The following is a 17182-nucleotide window of genomic DNA, read 5'->3' on the forward strand; positions in this document are numbered from 1 at the left end:
CAAATAGGGTGACCCCTGCAGGGAGTGCCGTCTGAGGGAGTGCCTTCGGCCCTGTGCCCCCCCGGCAAATGGACAGGGGGGCAGGGGGCTACAACCTCCCCCTCTGTCCAAAACAAGGGATTGTCCCAATGCACAACCAGTTGTGACGATTGCTATGAGGTAGGCGAAACCACCGCGTCGGTGCCGATTAGCCCAGTGGGCAAATTCCTACCCGGCCCCTTAAAGGACGGCGACCACCGTAGCCACAGCAAAGTCATTGACTATCACTGTAAACGGTGGGTGGGTGAAATTGGGGGGGGGGGAACCCGGCGCAGGAACAAACAGGCTGTGCCCCAGGTGCTGGCTGCTTAAATGGGCACAGCCCACATCCCAGCCTGCACCCCCGTTTGCCAAAGCAGGGTGCAGGCTAAGATCCAGCTCCTAATAGGTAGTAGGGGCAGGTGCCACTGTTGGGGCCCCAGTGAAGTCTCTTCCATCCGGCATTGCCGCCGCACCAAAGGAGATGAGCGGACTTGGCACACGAAGCACCAGGCTCCATCTTAGAGCTCACCACCTTTCCCGCTAACTGGGTTTGCCTCTATCTGCGCCCGCTGTGAAAGCCCCGGGTTCAGGGAGAGCGCGAGACAGGGGATCCCGCAGCCAGACCTTTGATGTGTGCGATGCTGAAACGGGTAGAAAATTCAGCTCCCAAGCCGAAGGAGGAGATTAAAGTATCTCAGCCGTGGGTGGGGGACCAGAATTTGTTAAATTAACCTAATTAGGGGTGGGAAGCTTTCTTTACTTTTTCTGTTTTTAGAAAAGCAGGGGAAAATCGGCGAGATGAGCTCTTAATTAAAACTGTTTGCTTACGGTAGTAACTTCAGATTTCTTGGGGGATTTGGGGGGGAGGGGGAGGATGGGAAGGACCAATTGCCTCGCCCCCTCCACAGGGAAGTCACTTGTCTGCCAAAAGTGTTCACTTTTTTATTTATTTGTTGCATTTCTGAACTCAAGGTGGTCCTCCTCCTCAATGATTCCCCACTACAACAACCCTGCGAGGTAGGTAAAGGCTGAGAGAAGGTAATGACTGGCCCCTAAGGTCACACCCCGGGAACTTCTTGGCCGAGTGTGGATGTGAACCCTGGGCTGTGAACCCTGGGCTGGCCAGGCCCTAGTCCAGCACTCTAACCACTGCAACACACAGCTGCCAAGGGTGAAAGGCTAGCTGGATCTATCTCTCTCAATGCCTGCTCCCATGGCCAACTCTACCCTTTCTGTCCATTTGCACCAGAGTAAGCCTTCCTCTTGGCCCCATGCTGGCTTTTCGTTAGCTCAGCAGCAGAGCACAAGGGAGGGCTGCCGATCACTCCCTGCCTGAAACCTTGGAGAGCTGCTGCCAGTCAGTGCAAGCAATATGGAGCTAGATGAGCCAATAGTCTGACTTCCAATAGGCAGCTTCCTCTTTCCCTCATTATATACTGACCAAGAAGGATGATAATGAGGGACGGGATATAGAAACTGAATCTCTTTATTTAAACACTGGGTAGAACTTTCTGACCATAAGAGCTCTTCAACTGTGGAACGGAATCCTTTGAAAGTTGATGGACTCTCCTTTCTATCCCCCCCCCCAATAAATTTTATTAGATTTTATACAAATATTATTATCAAATACAGTGGAACCTCGGCTCCTGGATGCCTTGGGAGCCGAACGTTCTGGCGCCCGAATGAACAAAAACCGGAAGTAATTGTTTCAGTTTTCAAACTTTCTTTGGAAGCTGAACGCCTGGCACAGCTTCCGCAGTTTCTGGTTGGCTACAGGAAGCTGCTGCAGCCAATCAGAAGCCGCGCCTTGGTTCCTGAACTGTTTTGGGAATCGAATAGACTCCCGGAACGGATTAAATTCGGGAACCAAGGTTCCACTTTATCTTCTTTTGTTTGAAAAAGACGAAAAGATTAATGTTTGAAAAACATTAATCTAAGTAAAATAAAAATGAATTGGGGAGCCCACTCTGTCACATTTTACCACTCATTTTTATGATTTGTGGTGTTGCTTTGGGGGCCCGGTTAAGATCCAGCTGTGATCCAGTCATGACTCCCAACGCCGCAAATGGGAAGCCTGGATGGGAAGCCTGAGGACCTTCAGATGGTGCTAGATCCCCCCCCCCCCAACCTCAGGCCCCATGGCCAGTGGTCAGGGATGAGGGAAGATGATGCCAAGCAACCTCTGAAGGCCACAAGGTGGCTCTCCTTGGGGTTGACACTGCGAGACAAGGGGTGCATTTGTTTTCATTTGTTGGTTGGTTGGTACCCATCTGTCCCAGGAGGCAATGGAAGAGTGTGCCTTCGTGGGTGAAGTCAAACCATTGTAGAGTTACAGCGCCTGCTGTGGCCGTAGAGACCGATAGGGGAGAGACATGTTTTGTTGCAGCTGGGGCAGATCACATCCGCAGCATGGAAGATGGCAGGAACCCCAAGGACGTGCTCTATGGAGACCAAGCCCATTGGCAGACCAACTCTGCCTTACAAAGTTGTCTGAAAACATGATGTGAAAGCTGGCAGCATTAACCCTGCCATGTGGGAATCTCTTGCAGACAGACAGAGAGCCTGGGGACAGAGAGTCAGGTCATATATCCACAGCAGCGACTGGAGGAGGAGAAATGCACATGTCTTTTTTCTTTACTCCTAGAACTCCATTCAAAGAATAACTGGCAGGCCTGAACATTTCTGTTTCTTTGCATTTCCCATTTTCCCAGTCTTAAGTTCAGTTACCCACCATTCCCGAAGCTTATATTTTCGTTTTTAAAGGCCTCGTGAAAATTCAGCCTTTTAAGGCAAATTTCTCCTAATATCATAGAATCATAGAGTTGGAAGAGACCACAAGGGCCATCCAGTCCAACCCCCTGCCAAGCAGGAAACACCATCAAAGCATTCTTGACATATGCCTGTCAAGCCTCTGCTTAAAGACCTCCAAAGAAGGAGACTCCACCACACTCCTTGGTAGCGAATTCCACTTCCCAACAGCTCTTACTGTCAGGAAGTTCTTCCTAATGTTTAGGTGGAATCTTCTTTCTTGTAGCTTCAATCCATTGCTCCGTGTCCGCTTCTCTGGAGCAGCAGAAAACAACCTTTCTCCCTCCTCTATATGACATCCTTTTATATATTTGAACATGGCTATCATATCACCCCTTAACCTTCTCTTCTCCAGGCTAAACATACCCAGCTCCCTAAGCCGTTCCTCATAAGGCATCGTTTCCAGGCCTTTGACCATTTTCGTTGCCCTCTTCTGGACACGTTCCAGCTTGTCAGTAACCTTCTTGAACTGTGGTGCCCAGAACTGGACACAGTACTCCAGGTGAGGTCTGACCAGAGCAGAATACAGTGGTACTATTACTTCCCTTGATCTAGATGCTATACTCCTATTGATGCAGCCCAGAATTGCATTGGCTTTTTTAGCTGCTGCATCACACTGTTGACTCATGTCAAGTCTGTAGTCTACCAAGACTCCTAGATCCTTTTCACATGTACTGCTCTCAAGCCAGATGTCTCCCATCCTGTATTTGTGCCTTTCATTTTTTTGCCCAAGTGTAGTACTTTACATTTCTCCTTGTTAAAATTCATCTTGTTTGCACATTTTCATATTTAATCTTTGCTAACATGCACAATGCCGCAAAGCAGTTTCCCTAATACTTTTATTTGTGTTATTTTCCAGAATATATACTTTTAATATACATTTTTGTACATGTTGCTTGACTGGAGAACTGCATTGCAAGATTCTGAGGAGTGCAGACTTCGAAGGGTAGCTGTGCTTTGCCTTGTATTATTGTTCCAGAAAGTGAAAATTAGGTAGGCTTGCCTTCAAATAGGAAGTGGATTAAAGTTCTCCTCTACCTCTAGAAAGCAGTGCAAACTTTGGGGACACTCGTGATGTATCACCCACAAATCCACACCCCTCCTAGGAGCCTGGCCAAAACGCTGTTGCTTTTTCAAAATGAACGTTGCAGCTCTTAGTATGAGACATGTGATACAAGCAAAAAAGGAATTAGAGAGCAGAAGAAGTTGGCTGGGGAGAGAGGAGAGGTGCTTGGTTATGTAAGTTCCAGACTGTCATCTGTTGCTTTCCTTCTGTTCTTAAAGATGAATAATAATAATAATAATAATAATAATAATAATAATAATAATAGGGTTTGGGAACCAAGCCTTGTGAGGAACAGAGTCATAGAATCTCAGAGTCGGAAGGTACAGCCAAGGGTCATCTAGTCCAACCCCTTGCAATGCAGGAATCTCAGCGAAAGCACCCATGGCAGATGGCCATGGAGTTGGGCGTGTTGAGCCTGGACAAGAAGAGACTGACAGGAGATATGACAGCCATCTCTGAAGTCCTGTCACAGGGAGGATGGAGCAAGCTTGCTTTCTCCTGCTCCGAAGGGCAGGACCCGAAGCGATGGATTTCAATGATAGGAAAATGAGATTCCAACTAAACATCAGGAAGAACTTTCTGAGTTTAAGAGCCGTTCAGCAGTGGAAGGGACTTCCTTGAAAGGTGGTGGACTCTCCTTCCTTGGTGGTGTTTAAGCAGAGGTTGGGTGGCCAACTTCCTAGTGAATGTTTAGCTGTGAGTCCTGCATTGCAGGGGGCTGGACTAGATGACCCCCAGGGTCCCTTCCAACTTTACAATTCTATGATTCAGTATTTTTTTGATTGGGTATCGTCTAGTTGAGGGGCAGGCTCTGTACTTGTGGTGATGGCATTTTCAGCTTCCTCTCCCCCCCCCTCACTTGACCCCCACTTCTGTCCTCGTAGTTTTTTTATTATTATTCACAGCCCTCTTTTTAGGGTCAAACCCTCAGAAGGTGGCTTGCAAAATTAGAAGTGAGCATAAAAGCAATTACATTACAAGAAAACACTGCAGCGCAAAAAGGACAGCGTTGAAAGCTCCGCAAAACCGCCTTCAGTTTAAAATGGAGGAAGCCATCTGGCAGATGTGGGTTCCTTGGGATCCTGGATCAGAAAGAGATTTAATTCCTTTAACCACACACCCTGAGAGTGGTCAGGCAGATGCTTGGGGAAGCTTCAAGCAGAATGTGAAGGCAGTGGTGACTCTCCAGTATTCACAGGTAGACTGCTTCTGGACATGGAGTCCCCATGTCCACGTAAATAGCCACTGGTAAACCTAAAGGGACCCCTGACCATTAGATCCAGTCACGGACGACTCTGGGGTTGCGGCACTCATCTCGCATTATTGGCCGAGGGAGCCGGCATATAGCTTCCAGGTCATGTGGCCAGCATGACAAAGCCGCTTCTGGCGAACCAGAGCAGCGCACGGAAAGACCATTTACCTTCCCGCTTGTAGTGGTACCTATTTATCTACTTGCACTTTGACGAGCTTTCAAACTACTAGGTTGGCAGGTTCAGGGACCGAGCAACGGGAGCTCACCCGTCCAGTCCCCCTTTAAAGCTGACAGAGCCACGTCTTGTACGAACGAATTGCATCATTTTCAGGTGTATGCCACGCCAAGGAGTATTTTTCCTTGCCTCTCTTGTAAGCGTTTTGCAGTCTCCTGCTAGAGGAAGGCGCAGGTTTTAGAGTTACCTTTCTGTTCCTGATCTGGACTCCTGGGTTCAGCGTGTGCTCTGGTGCCGCTCAGAGAGGCAAGAAAACCCGGCGATCCCTAAATTGCTAATGCTGCAATTATTAATGCTGTAATTATATTTCGGAGCGTGCAGTCCCAGACGTGGACAACATGAAATCACAGCATTAAAAAAAAAGAAAACAAAAAGCCCCCATCGCTTTATGTTCCAGCTGAGGTGGACAAGTGGGTCACCCTCCCCGGGACTGTTTCTGGTTTCCCCACCTTCTGAAAGAGAGAAAGGGGGTTATACAATTGTGTGGTCACAATGAGAATGGATACGGCCCACAGCTGGTCTCCCTGATGAAAAAAAGTTTTTTTTCTTTGTTGTTTTGAAAAACCAATACCCAGCAGAAGCTCCTTCCTGTAACCTTCCAACACTGTGGGGTTTGTCTTTATGGTATCCTGACCTACCCCAAGGGCTCAGGGTGAGTGACTTCTCTGCAGACATGAAAGGAGGCAGATCTTCTTGCCCCTGGGGGTTATTAGACCTTGCAGCCAAAGCTTGCTTTTTTTAAAAAAAAAGTTTTATTGATTTAAAAAACAAAACAAAACAGTCAACAAAATAGTCCAAAATTGATACATATTGCCAAAATAAAAATAAAAATTTAAACATAACTAATTCAAATATGACTTCTAATCGCCCCATTGTGATTCCTAAATTACATTTTCAACTGTATTAATTTTGTACAATGTAGGGGTCTGTACAATTCTCTTATTTCAAACAGAAGTCAATCTAGGCCTGCCAAAGAATTTAGATTTTCACAATGTTCTTTTAGGTATACTCTGTGAATGTCCCACTCTCTATTAAATATTTGATCTGTCTCATTTTGGAATCTGGGGCTAAACCTTCGGCTGCTCAGACAAGGGCCACCAGGAGCTGCTGATCTTTTGCTTGCATTCTTCCCACAGAGGCCTCTGGCTGGCCAGCATGAGAACAGGATGCTGGACTGGCGGCAGGGATCTGAGGGTGTGTCTTAGAGCATGTGCAAAGTGTCTTTCCTGCACCGGGAAGCCAGCATTGCCCGTCTATTTGAGGTGTGTGTGTGTGTGTGTGTGTGTGTGTGTGTGTGTGTGAGAGAGAGAGAGAGAGGAGAGAGAGAGAGAGAGAGAGAGAGAGGAGAGAGAGAGAGAGAGAGAATGGGTATGCTTCAGCCATGGGGTGAATTTCAGCATTGCTTATGATCCTGAAGTTAGGGGTGCAGAGAGTTATTATGGTGGAATTTCTTGTCTTAAATAGAGATACCTTGATGGTTTTCAGACATTTGGTGTGCCATGGGCTGTATGTGAGAGAAAAGTCTTTTCTTTCTTAAAAAGAAAGGCTATATTGTATATGACTTGCAAATCTAAAGGTTATGTAGACAAGTGTGTCTCCCTCCTCCTCTCTGTTTCTGGATTCCCCAACTTTTGAAAGAGAGAAAGAGGGGCTATTCAACTGCGAACCCACCCACCCCCGCCCGGGCACCCTGCCAAGGGCTCCCTGCAGTGAGGAAGGTGCGCATAATGGCCCCTTAAATTGATCTGCCCCGAAGAAGAAGCAGATCCACTGGTGGTGGAGGAAGGGAGGGTGTGGTGGGTGCCGCCCGCCTTGGGTATCATCCCTGAGGGGAGAGGTGACATCGCCACCCCACCCCCTGGAACGCTGCCCCTGCCCCTGCAGCCGGCTAGCCCCACCCCTGGGTGCACAGCATGTGCGCAGCTCCGGGTGCCAGAGCCGCTAGCTCCGCCTCTGAGCAGATCCAAGATCTCTGGCTTAGAATCAGGGAGAGGAGATGGCTTCACCATAGCAGAAAAGGACCAAAGCTCAGTGCCAGAGAGTTTGCTTTGCCCTGCGGAAGGCGCCAGGTTCGATTCCCAGTGGAATCTCCAGGTGGAAGATGTATAGCAGATTTCTTTGTTCTGTGCATGAAGGAGATTCTGGATCCAGACCCAGCCGGGTGTCCTTGAGTCTGCCCCTCATCCAGTGCCGGATTTACAAGCTGTAGTTTAGGGCCCCCTCTCTCTTGCCCTCCTCTCCCAAATTATGAGTCTCTGTAAATTGTGTTTATAAAAGGAACTTTCGTTATTGCCAAATGTCAATGTGTTTGCATTATTAAGTTTGTTATGAATAAAAATAATTTAAAGTTAAAGCTTAATAATTATCTCCACTATTAATACACTTCTTAATTGTATTTCACTATTAATACACTTCTTAATTGCATTTCACTATTAATATACTTCTTCTTAATTGTATTTCAGTTCAACAATTACTTTGATAAAATACATATTTTGTTATGTGCAAATGGCTTGAGATACCTATTAGGTCCATAAATGACCATATAGTGTATATTCAACACAAAAAACAGCGACAATTTGTTGTTGACAAAGGACAGCTAGACATATAAAGGGTCCCGTTACCTTCAGTAGCTTAGGGCCTCATCAGACCTAAATCTGGCCATGCCCTCATCATTTAACCCTCACAACAACCCTGTGAGGTAGGTTAGGCTGAGAGGACCTGACAGGCCCAGGGTTACCCAATGAGATTCTTGGCTGAACAAGGATTCGAACCCTCGCCTCCCAGGCCCTAGTCCAACACTCTAGCCACTGCACCACACTGGATCTCAAAGCATGTTTGTTACAGCAGTCTCTAAGTGATATTCCAGACAGTAAAAATAAAATAAAAATTGCTGTAATCTATACAAGAGCCCGATAAAGTCTGCCAGTATTTTCCTCCATGTTGCAGCTGAGGCTGAGAGGTGACTTTGCTCAGGCCAAGTGCAGAGTTCACGTCAGAGGTGAGATCTGGGGGAATTCCTGGCCTGTTGCTCATCGTCTTAATGAGTCGGCTGCACCAACTCTTACTAATGCTCATAGTTGATGAAATGCATTTAATGAAAAGTATATCTGCGCATATTATTATTACATCTGATGCGTCAGTGTAATAATCTAGGGATACAAGAGATGTCTCTTGCCAAGGACGTTGGTCTCCTTGCAGGCTTGTAATAATGGGAGTCAGTTTCGTATTAACACAGATCTCTTCACCGGGAGGAAAGGAAGTGTGGGGAAATTCCAATATATATTTAAATGGCCGTTATTCTTCTTCTTATTAGCTGTAAGGGTTGTAGAACTCTGCCCCAAAGAGCCAGCTTTTCTGTTTCGCTTGGTGAGGAATCGTGTGTCATCCGAAAGCTTGTGTATGTGGTGCCCATCTCAGTTCTTCCTAGTACCTTTGGATTTCTCTGTTCCAAACTGAACTGTGTTGTGTGGCACCCAGTACCCCTTCCCAGGAGTAAACAAACCCTCCCTCCCTTGTCTCCCACTTTCCAAACCCCGAGGACCAATTATAAGTTATACTTCAGTCGGAGAAATGAGGGTTGAAGTCAGTCTCTCCTCTGCTGTCGGCCATCACATAGAGATCCTTGCTTGGCACCCGCTGCTTCCAACAGGACGCTCGATTTGACTGGACACCCAAATGAAGGTCACAGCGGCCAGAGACCACAGAGAAAGCAACACCTGCCTCTCAGTAATTGTACACCCCACCTCCCAGGAACTGGTGCCAAAAGTATACTGCTCCTGGAACTGGAGGTTCTTTTAACTGCCACAACAAATAACTATTGGTAAATAACTTCTCAACAAAGCTTTTTCTCTGACTCTTGGTTCTTATCCCCATCTCCATTTTCCCTGGGGAAGCGCTGAATCGGAGCAAGCAGCAATCGGGGGTTGCCATTTGTCCCGATTTGCCACTAAAGAGCAGTTTTCTGGGGAGGGCGAGGGCAAAACCACTGCAACCCACTTTTTCTAAGCATGGGGCAAGCAGAAGTCTTCGTTGTTGGAGGCCCCAGGAGGGGAGAACGTTGCCCTTGTGCTTGAATTCTGCTTGCTGGTTTACCATAATGGCCACCCGGTTGGTCCCTGTGGGAACAGGATGCTGGACAAGATGGGCCATTGGCCTGATCCCGCAGGCTCTTTTTATGTTCTTACGGTCTTACCCGGGAAATGGGAACGGCAGATGCTAGATTTGCGACCCAATCTTGCCTTAAATGAGTTGTGTGGCTTGGTTAGAGCACTTTGCAAAAATAAATAAGGACCATGAGGTGCATTTTGCTTTGCGTGAAGTTTAACAAAGTTGCCGGGATGCTCTGGCTTCTCTGCCTGCTTTTGTCCTCCAGATATTGCAAGAAGTGACCAGGATAAGCCTCTCCGTCCCTTCCAAGCTCTTTTTATGTTCAGCCCTCTGTCTGGCGTGCTCCCCCCTCCCTCTCCCTCTCCCTCTCCCTCTCCCTCTGTCCCCTCTTCCTCTCCTCCTTTCCTTTTTAGAGATTGGTGATAAGGATTCCTTCGCCACTTAATGAGCTGGGAGAGGCCTCCCTCCATTGGCGTGGAGCAGCCCAGGTGTGCAACATTTTGACAGGTACAGCCAAGCAGGCCCGCCCCACACCCACACCCCCCCCCTCCTTGCCCACAGAGGTATATAAGGCAACCTTAAATTACGTAGAGGAGCACACACTCTTGTCTTGACAGCTTGCAAGCGGGATCGCCCACGTTACCCCAGAGGGTCTTATTGGGGGTGGGGGGTAACTGGTGGAAAGGAACAGCACCCTGGAGCCCGAGGAGAGGACAGCCGCGCTGCTTAACCTCACTGCTAACATGTTGTACCTTGAGAATAATGCCCAATCCCAGTATAGTGAGGTAAGGAGACGTCGCAGGTCTTGGCTAACATTTTTCTCTCTCTTCCCATTCCTTCCAGGGAGAAAGTCTGCAACGCTTTCGCCTCCCCCCCCCCACCTCCCATTTTATTAACTGGGGGCAGGGGTGGTTAATATTTGGGTATGGGACAGTGCTGCAGCATTTTGAGAATTGCAGAAATAAAATAAATAAATCTCCAACCCTATAGGTTTGTAGAAATTGGGTGCTTTGTTCTCTGTTGTTGACTGTAAACCATTGTAACTGTCTTTCTATTGCCACAATAGATGGTTGGGTGTGAAGAAGTACATTGCGGAGGACTTGACTCGGGTTTGAAAAGCAATGCAAAGAGAGGTTCTTTGGAGACCTGATTGCTTGCAGATAGCGATTTAATGGAGCTAGTTTTTCTAAGGTGGCTAATTATCCCGTCCAGGCGGAGAAAAGCCCTTTTTGAGTCTCTGTCAACAAGCCATGCATATAATGCGGCTGTAATGTGTGTGCCGAGCATCACCTGGATTCCTTGTTTGCAGAGCCATTATTTCTGTCTGGGTGCAAGAGGGAGTCTGTGAGCGCAGAGCGTGCACTCGAAATGTTGGACTGATCTGAGTCTCAGGACGCTTGTGTGTGTGTGTGTGTGTGTGTGTGTGTGTGTGTGTGTGTGTTTATGGGGGAAGCTACACACAGAGGAAGTTAGCCCTTATGTTCCAGGTTGACAACAATATTAGCTTACATTCCAGAGGAGAGGGCAGCTGTGTTGACACGCCACCCGAAAAGGGGAGGCGGCGGAACCCTGTGATTTGAGAAAGCCTCCCGGAGGAGGACCATCTCCCTGCAGCTTGCCCAGATAGTTTAAAATCATCATCATCATCATCATCATCATCATTTCTTAAATTTATATCCTGCCCTTCCTTCCTGTAGCTGGGATTGCAGTTGTCCTAGAGTGTGTCGATGGAAAGGAGCGATGGTTCAAGAAAGCAGTTCTGTCTTGGCAAATTTCTTTTTGTGCAAACGGCTCCAAACAGTTAGGCGAGCATTCGCTGGGCACGGCTGCCCTGGAGAAGCTTGGAAGAGGCTTAAGTAGGAAGACTATCACAAGGGGGGCCCTGCTGGCTTACCCCCTTCGCCATCCAGCTCGTGCCTTGCTTTCTCTCCAGATGTGGCCAGGCAGAGATGCCTCTCTGTTCAGCTGTGATTTTTTTCTGGTTACGTTGCTCCACGCCTCAGTTGCCCATCTGTAAAATGGAAAGATCGCCCAATGTAGCCAAGAAGAGAATGTGTCTTCTGACCACGATTCTCTGGGGCTAGGGCTGGAGGTATATCTAACTCCATCCTGGACTGCTCTTGGCAAAATTTTGCCAAGAACCAAGCACAGCATGGACGCTCTATGTTGATGGCCTCTTGTGTTGTGTTTTTGGAATATTTCTGCTTCTCTCCTGCATCTCCACTGCCTTTGTGGAGTGAATCTATCTGTCACTGTTTCTTGCTCCCCATTGTTCTTGTGTCTCTCCCACACTGGCCAGGTCTGATCCACGTCCATTACCTCTTTGCAGGAGAGGGGTCTCCACCACATCTGATTCTTCCAGGCTTACTTCCCCTTATCCTCCTGACGGTTCCCAATGGCCCCTCATTCACCGGGTTCAAACATTTCATGCATTGCAGAGTTAGCGGCATCTCTTTGTTGAAAGGGGGAAGCTTCGGCTCTGTTTCAAATTGGACAGTCCTGCTTTCTTTCTTTCTTTCTTTCTTTCTTTCTTTCTCTCTCTCTTTCTTTCTTTCTTTCTTTCTTTCTTTCTTTCTTTCTTTCTTTCTTTCTTTCTTTCTTTCTTTCTTTCTTTCTTTCTTTCTTTCTTTCTTTCAAGCGTTGATACCGTGCAGGCCTCACGAAATGCTTTTGGTCTTTTGATGCTGCTCTTCTGGTGTGGGAAGAGGAGCGTGGGGAGGAGGGGGCTGGGTCGAAGCAAACGGTGTTCATTTCGGGCTTCTGAACCACCATATCCATAATTAAGAAGAGAGGGGGGAGGGAAGCCGCTTTGCAGTTTGAGAAAATTACACGGCGGGGGAAATCACAGCGCTTTGCGCTATTTTTTGCAACAGTTTGGCTCCGGCACCATTTTCTTTGCAATTCCGGTGGGACGTGAAAATCGTGTAATTCCAAATGGTTGACATTGCTCCGGAGTCCTTGAAGCGGGTGACAGAAACCGAAGTGAAAATGCTGATTTTTAACAAAGTTTTAGGAATGCTGCCTCAACCACCCATTACCACCACCGCCCGAGTGTGGAAATATCCAGACTCGGGGGGCGAGGAGGGTTGCACAACCCATCTCTTCTTTGGGCCTGAGGACTTCCTTTCAAAGATGTCTTCTACTTCTGCATGTTGAGTGTCACCAATGGCTGGACCACCTTTCGGAAGCAACCTAGAACCTGGCCTGAGAGGGATTTTGCCATCGTTTAGATTTGGAGGCGCAAGAAGAGGAGATGGGTCAGGAAGGGTGGAGTGGAAGGGCTGGAGTGAGGGGAACTGGAGAACTTTTGGAGGTGGGAGACAGTGGAGAGAAGCTCTGCCCAGGTGAACAAAGCTCTCAGGGGCAACTAGCTAGGATGGCTGAGCTCTGCCTGCACAGCTGGAGGCAGCAATGCTTCTGAAACCCGTTGCTGGAGACCACAGGAGGGGAGAGGGCTCTGGGGCTCGGATCCTGCTTGCAGGCTTCCCGCGGGCACATGGTTGGCCACTGCGACTGGAGCCCTTCTTACTCTGTTTTTATGCTCTTATGGGGCTATAAGAGGTCAAGGAATAGGTTTGAAGGAAAGCTTGGCCATCTGGCCTAGTGAGGACCAGTGACTGGCTCTTTTCCAAGTCATAAAGCCTACAGAAAGGTGGGAGAATGGGCGTTGGCTCCTTAGTTATTGCTGGGGGTTGGACTAGATGACCCTTAGGGGATCCTTTTCTAGCGCCTCAATTTTCTGATTCCATGATTCAGTTTTTGCAACTCCTACCCTTCTGGCTCCCACTGCCTCTTCTTCCTTGTGACTCATTCCTCTCAGCCCCAGACGACGTCTCTGGCCAGGGGTTTCCTGTGAGTGAGTTCCACCCGAGAGCCTGGGAGGCAGAACTGTTGTGCAAGTCCTAATGAAGGGCCTGCGGAGAAGAGAGCCCTCCCAGGTACCTCTGCAGAGGAGAGGCCTTTGCAATCCTTTGTGCTCCTTGGCCACGCTCCCTTCGCCCGTGAAGTCCAAATCCTGAGCGATCAGCTGGGCTGGGGGTGCCCATTGAACATGCCCCCCCCTGCTGTGTTGCACCCAAAGAGCTCAGACCACAGCAACGAAGTCCCCTCGTGGAGGAGAAAGCTATGAAAAATGGCCACTAGCCACGATGGCTGTACTCTGCCTCTTCTCAATACCAGTTGTTGTGAAAACCCTGCTTTTGGGTTTCCCATTGAGGAAATCGTTGCTTGCAAGTTCCCCATCTGGTTGGCCTCTGTGAGAACCAGATGGGCCATTGGCCTGCGTCAGGGCTATTCTGATGCTCAGGTGGAACCTCCAGCCCCAGAGGCAGTCTATCGAGATTCCAATGTTGCTCGGGGCATTTAGCCCCTATGAAAACAGGATGCTGGGCTAGATGGGCCTTTGGCCTGACACAGCAGGCTCTTCTTCTGCTCTTCTGCCAAGTTCATGGAGTCCAACGCTCAAGCGTGTGGCTCCATTCATGTGCCAGAGCTCAGGGGCTGCTGATGTCATAGAGGAAGAAGTGAGGCAAGATGCAGGCGGGTCTCGCCTGTGCCAGACAGACACCCGACTCCTCCTTGGCCCTGACTCACCCAGAGCAGGGTGCCGGCGACCTTGTTGCAGCCGTTGGCCAAGTGGAAAGCGGGGAACGCGCTTGAAAGCTACTGGGTGTGAGGCATTGAACTCCCTAACCCCGCCGAGCATTTGGGGTGGTTAGGCAACAGGCAAGACATCTGCCACTTAGGTTTTTGGTTTTTTTTAAATGCTGGAAAGGGGGAGAGCAAGGGAGGAGATCTGCAGGCTGCACGCGGTGTGGAGGGAAGGCTCCGCCCTCCTCTGCCTGTGTCTTCAGGAGGTTGTTGAACCCGGGACACCTGACACGCAATCCTCTGCAGCGCCATTTTCCCAGGGCTGTTGCGTACAGCAGTTTTCAAGAACGTTTGTACGCCCCGGTGCCTTGGGTAGCTCACAACACAGAGCCCACCATTGCAGTCCTGCAAATGCTACTCCTTAAATCCCCATCTGCCAGGGGGACAGGGCCAGGTCAAGGAACTGTTTTTTTTTTTTTTTTTTTTTTGCAGCTGCAGAAGGAGAGAGAGAGAGAGAGAGAGAGAGATTATAAGCACTCAGCATTGTGATATCCAAAGAGTTGCTTGTGCTGGGCTCAAAAGGCAAGGCACCTATCAGAATCCACTCTCGTAAACCCAGATATTAATTTAATTTTTTTTTTAAAAAAAAAAATCCAGGCGCAAGGAGCTAAAGGAGAACCTCCATGGTCAGGGGTAGTGAAGACCTCTGAGTGCCAGGGGACACACAATGCGAGGAATGCCTTTTCCCTCCAGGTCCTACTAATTGACTAATTGGGGGCATCTGGTTGGCCAGCATGGGAAGTCGATGCCCAGACTATAGATGGATCCTCTTGGTCTCATTCCACAACAGACAAAACACACAGAGAGACATTTGGCTGAGTGTCGGGCGATGTTCCTGCAGGGGCCAAACCTGGCCTTAACCTGTAAACTGGAAGCCGCTTGTTTTCCAGTGCAGCTAACCTTCCCCTGCAAAAATCCATCCCCTAGCCAGACTCTTTCCTGCGGCTCTGGGCTTAATGGTGTTCATTCTCAGACGACCATCTTGAGAGGCAGTGTGGTATAGTGGTTAAAACAGGGCCTTTCTCAAACTCAGGTCCCTAGATGTTGTTGGACTGCAACTCCCATCATTCCTGACCACTGTCACTGCCTCTCAGCTGCACCAACCTCACAGGGTTGTTTTGTTTATGAAATGGGGAGCGGGGACCATGTGTGCCACGTTGAGCTCCCTGGGTGGGAAAAGGGGGTAAAATGCAATAATACAATGCAATTGCAATACGTAAAAGTATTTTAGCTTCAAACTCAAGGGCTGCTTTCAAATGGCTATATTTGGGAGAGAGAGAAAAGTATGGCGAAGAACTCTACCTGCAGCCAGGTTGCAGACAGCCCTCTCCACCCCTCCCTCCCCTCCTCTTCTCCCCCCTCTACCCCCCACAGGCCATGTTCTCTGGCCCCTTTCCAAGGGGGAAGGCAGTTCTGTCTTCAAAGGAAGAGACTTAACCAATCATTCAGTGGAATGAGTTCCACCACCACGAAGGTGCTGACAAGGAAATTATTACGGCTATACAAACACTGAGTGATGCTACTTTCCTCCTCTTTCTCTCCTCTCCTCCCCTCCCCCCTCCGCCCGGCTGTTTGAAGTGGACAAAGGAAGTTGACTGTTCAAAATCTGGGAAGGACCCACTCTGACCTTAAATTGTGTACCGTTTCCTTTTATGATCTGGAGCTGCATTAATTGCCCTGTTGTTTAATTTTTGCTCTGAAATCTCTCACCCATCCCATAGCATTTTTTAGTTGCTTAGCTGATTTTTTTTTGGGGGGGGGGGAAGGAAGCCAGTTGCCACTGAAGCACAATTTGAACTCTGTTCCACTTGTCTTTGGCTCATCCAGACTTTGCGCCTTTCTCGACAAGTGCTGCCTTCGGAGAAGCATTGTGCTCAGAATCCTTCCTAGTCAAATGTGCAATAGTCCCAGCTCCTTTTGAAAGAGGATTGCCATGTTGATTAAGCTGTACAGGATGGAGGCTGATTCTCGCCAGGCAGTCAAAATCTGGCGGAAGCAGTCTTTACTGACCAAGTGTATACCCCAGGACCTGTTGTGGATCTGGGCGTTGCGTTTTGTACTTTGCATTTTGCTCACCATCATATGCCAAAGGTAGAACTGCACCGTGTTCTGCACATGGCATCAGTTGCTCAACTGGATCCGTGCCTGACTCTGCAGCTCAACAATAAGCGTTGGGATGGGAGAATCTGACAATTGCAGCCCCTCTTTGCTTCTCATTTCCCCAAACTTCGTGTCCACTTCTCCACAGTTCCACATCCGTTGCTTTTTAAAAAGAAAAATTCCTCTCAGAAGATGATCAGCCTTTTAGTGCCAATTTCTCCCAAATATCTACAGATGTCCGCATGCAATTTTGCCTAATGGCCTCATTTTTCCAAAGTTGTTTCCCCTAATATGATGGATAGTTCTAGGCTTTCGTCCCACAAATATATGCATTCACACACATAAACCTCTTCCTCTTGTGCTTGGGCACGAATTACTTGAACGAAGAATTGCATTGCAAAATTTGGATCAGTGTGAATTTCGAGGGAGGATTGCATTTTGGTTCACTCGTCGCTTTGGAAACTGCAAATGAGGTCGAGTTGCCTTTAAGCGCAAGTGGAATTGAATTTATCCCCATATCTAAATTCAAAACCTTGGGATATATGGAAACCTCTCTCAACGCCGACATTTCTCTGTCCCATCAAAGCTATCCTTCTGCTTCCCTCGAAATGTAATTTCTTCAGCAAATCTCTCACCGGATTCACCTTTGAAACATCACTTTGGAGGAATCTTCCCCAAACTAGACTGTTGCTACTTATGCGGGAAATGGGCTCCTGATCCTGCGTCTTTAAAATTACCTGTCTTCAATATACCCAAGGATCTCCAACCCCACCTCTTTTGAAGTTAACCTAAAGCTTCTGCTTCAATTAGTTACATGGGTGGGTTTTGTCTCACTGGTGAAAAAAAAAACCTGTTCCTCTCCCTCTTTTTATACACTTCCACCCCCACCAAAAAAACCCCTTCCTGCTGTTGCTTTGTCCCCCCCCCCCAGTTATGTCTTCCT

At 48.3% G+C, this 17182-nt stretch overlaps 2 protein-coding genes across 8 annotated transcripts in view; both read left to right on the forward strand.

Moving 5' to 3' along the window:
- The window catches only part of LOC118093974 (tumor protein 63-like), a 42299-nt gene extending 32365 nt beyond the window's left edge, over positions 1–9934 (forward strand). The window contains exons 4-5 of the mRNA XM_035133854.2: positions 8329–8380; positions 9903–9934. Coding sequence (XP_034989745.2) covers positions 8329–8380; positions 9903–9934 — 84 coding nt within the window. The remainder of the gene's footprint in view (positions 1–8328; positions 8381–9902) is intronic.
- Positions 9935–10098: 164 nt separating this feature from the next.
- Positions 10099–17182, forward strand: part of TP63 (tumor protein p63) — a 91304-nt gene continuing 84220 nt past the window's right edge. For all 7 annotated transcript variants that reach the window (XM_035132475.2, XM_035132476.2, XM_035132477.2 and 4 more), the window contains exon 1: positions 10099–10274. In XM_035132475.2, the coding sequence (XP_034988366.2) occupies positions 10233–10274 (42 nt within the window). In that variant the 5' untranslated portion in view covers positions 10099–10232. The remainder of the gene's footprint in view (positions 10275–17182) is intronic.

Source organism: Zootoca vivipara, chromosome 5 (assembly GCF_963506605.1).
Source record: "Zootoca vivipara chromosome 5, rZooViv1.1, whole genome shotgun sequence".
NCBI lineage: Eukaryota > Metazoa > Chordata > Lepidosauria > Squamata > Lacertidae > Zootoca > Zootoca vivipara.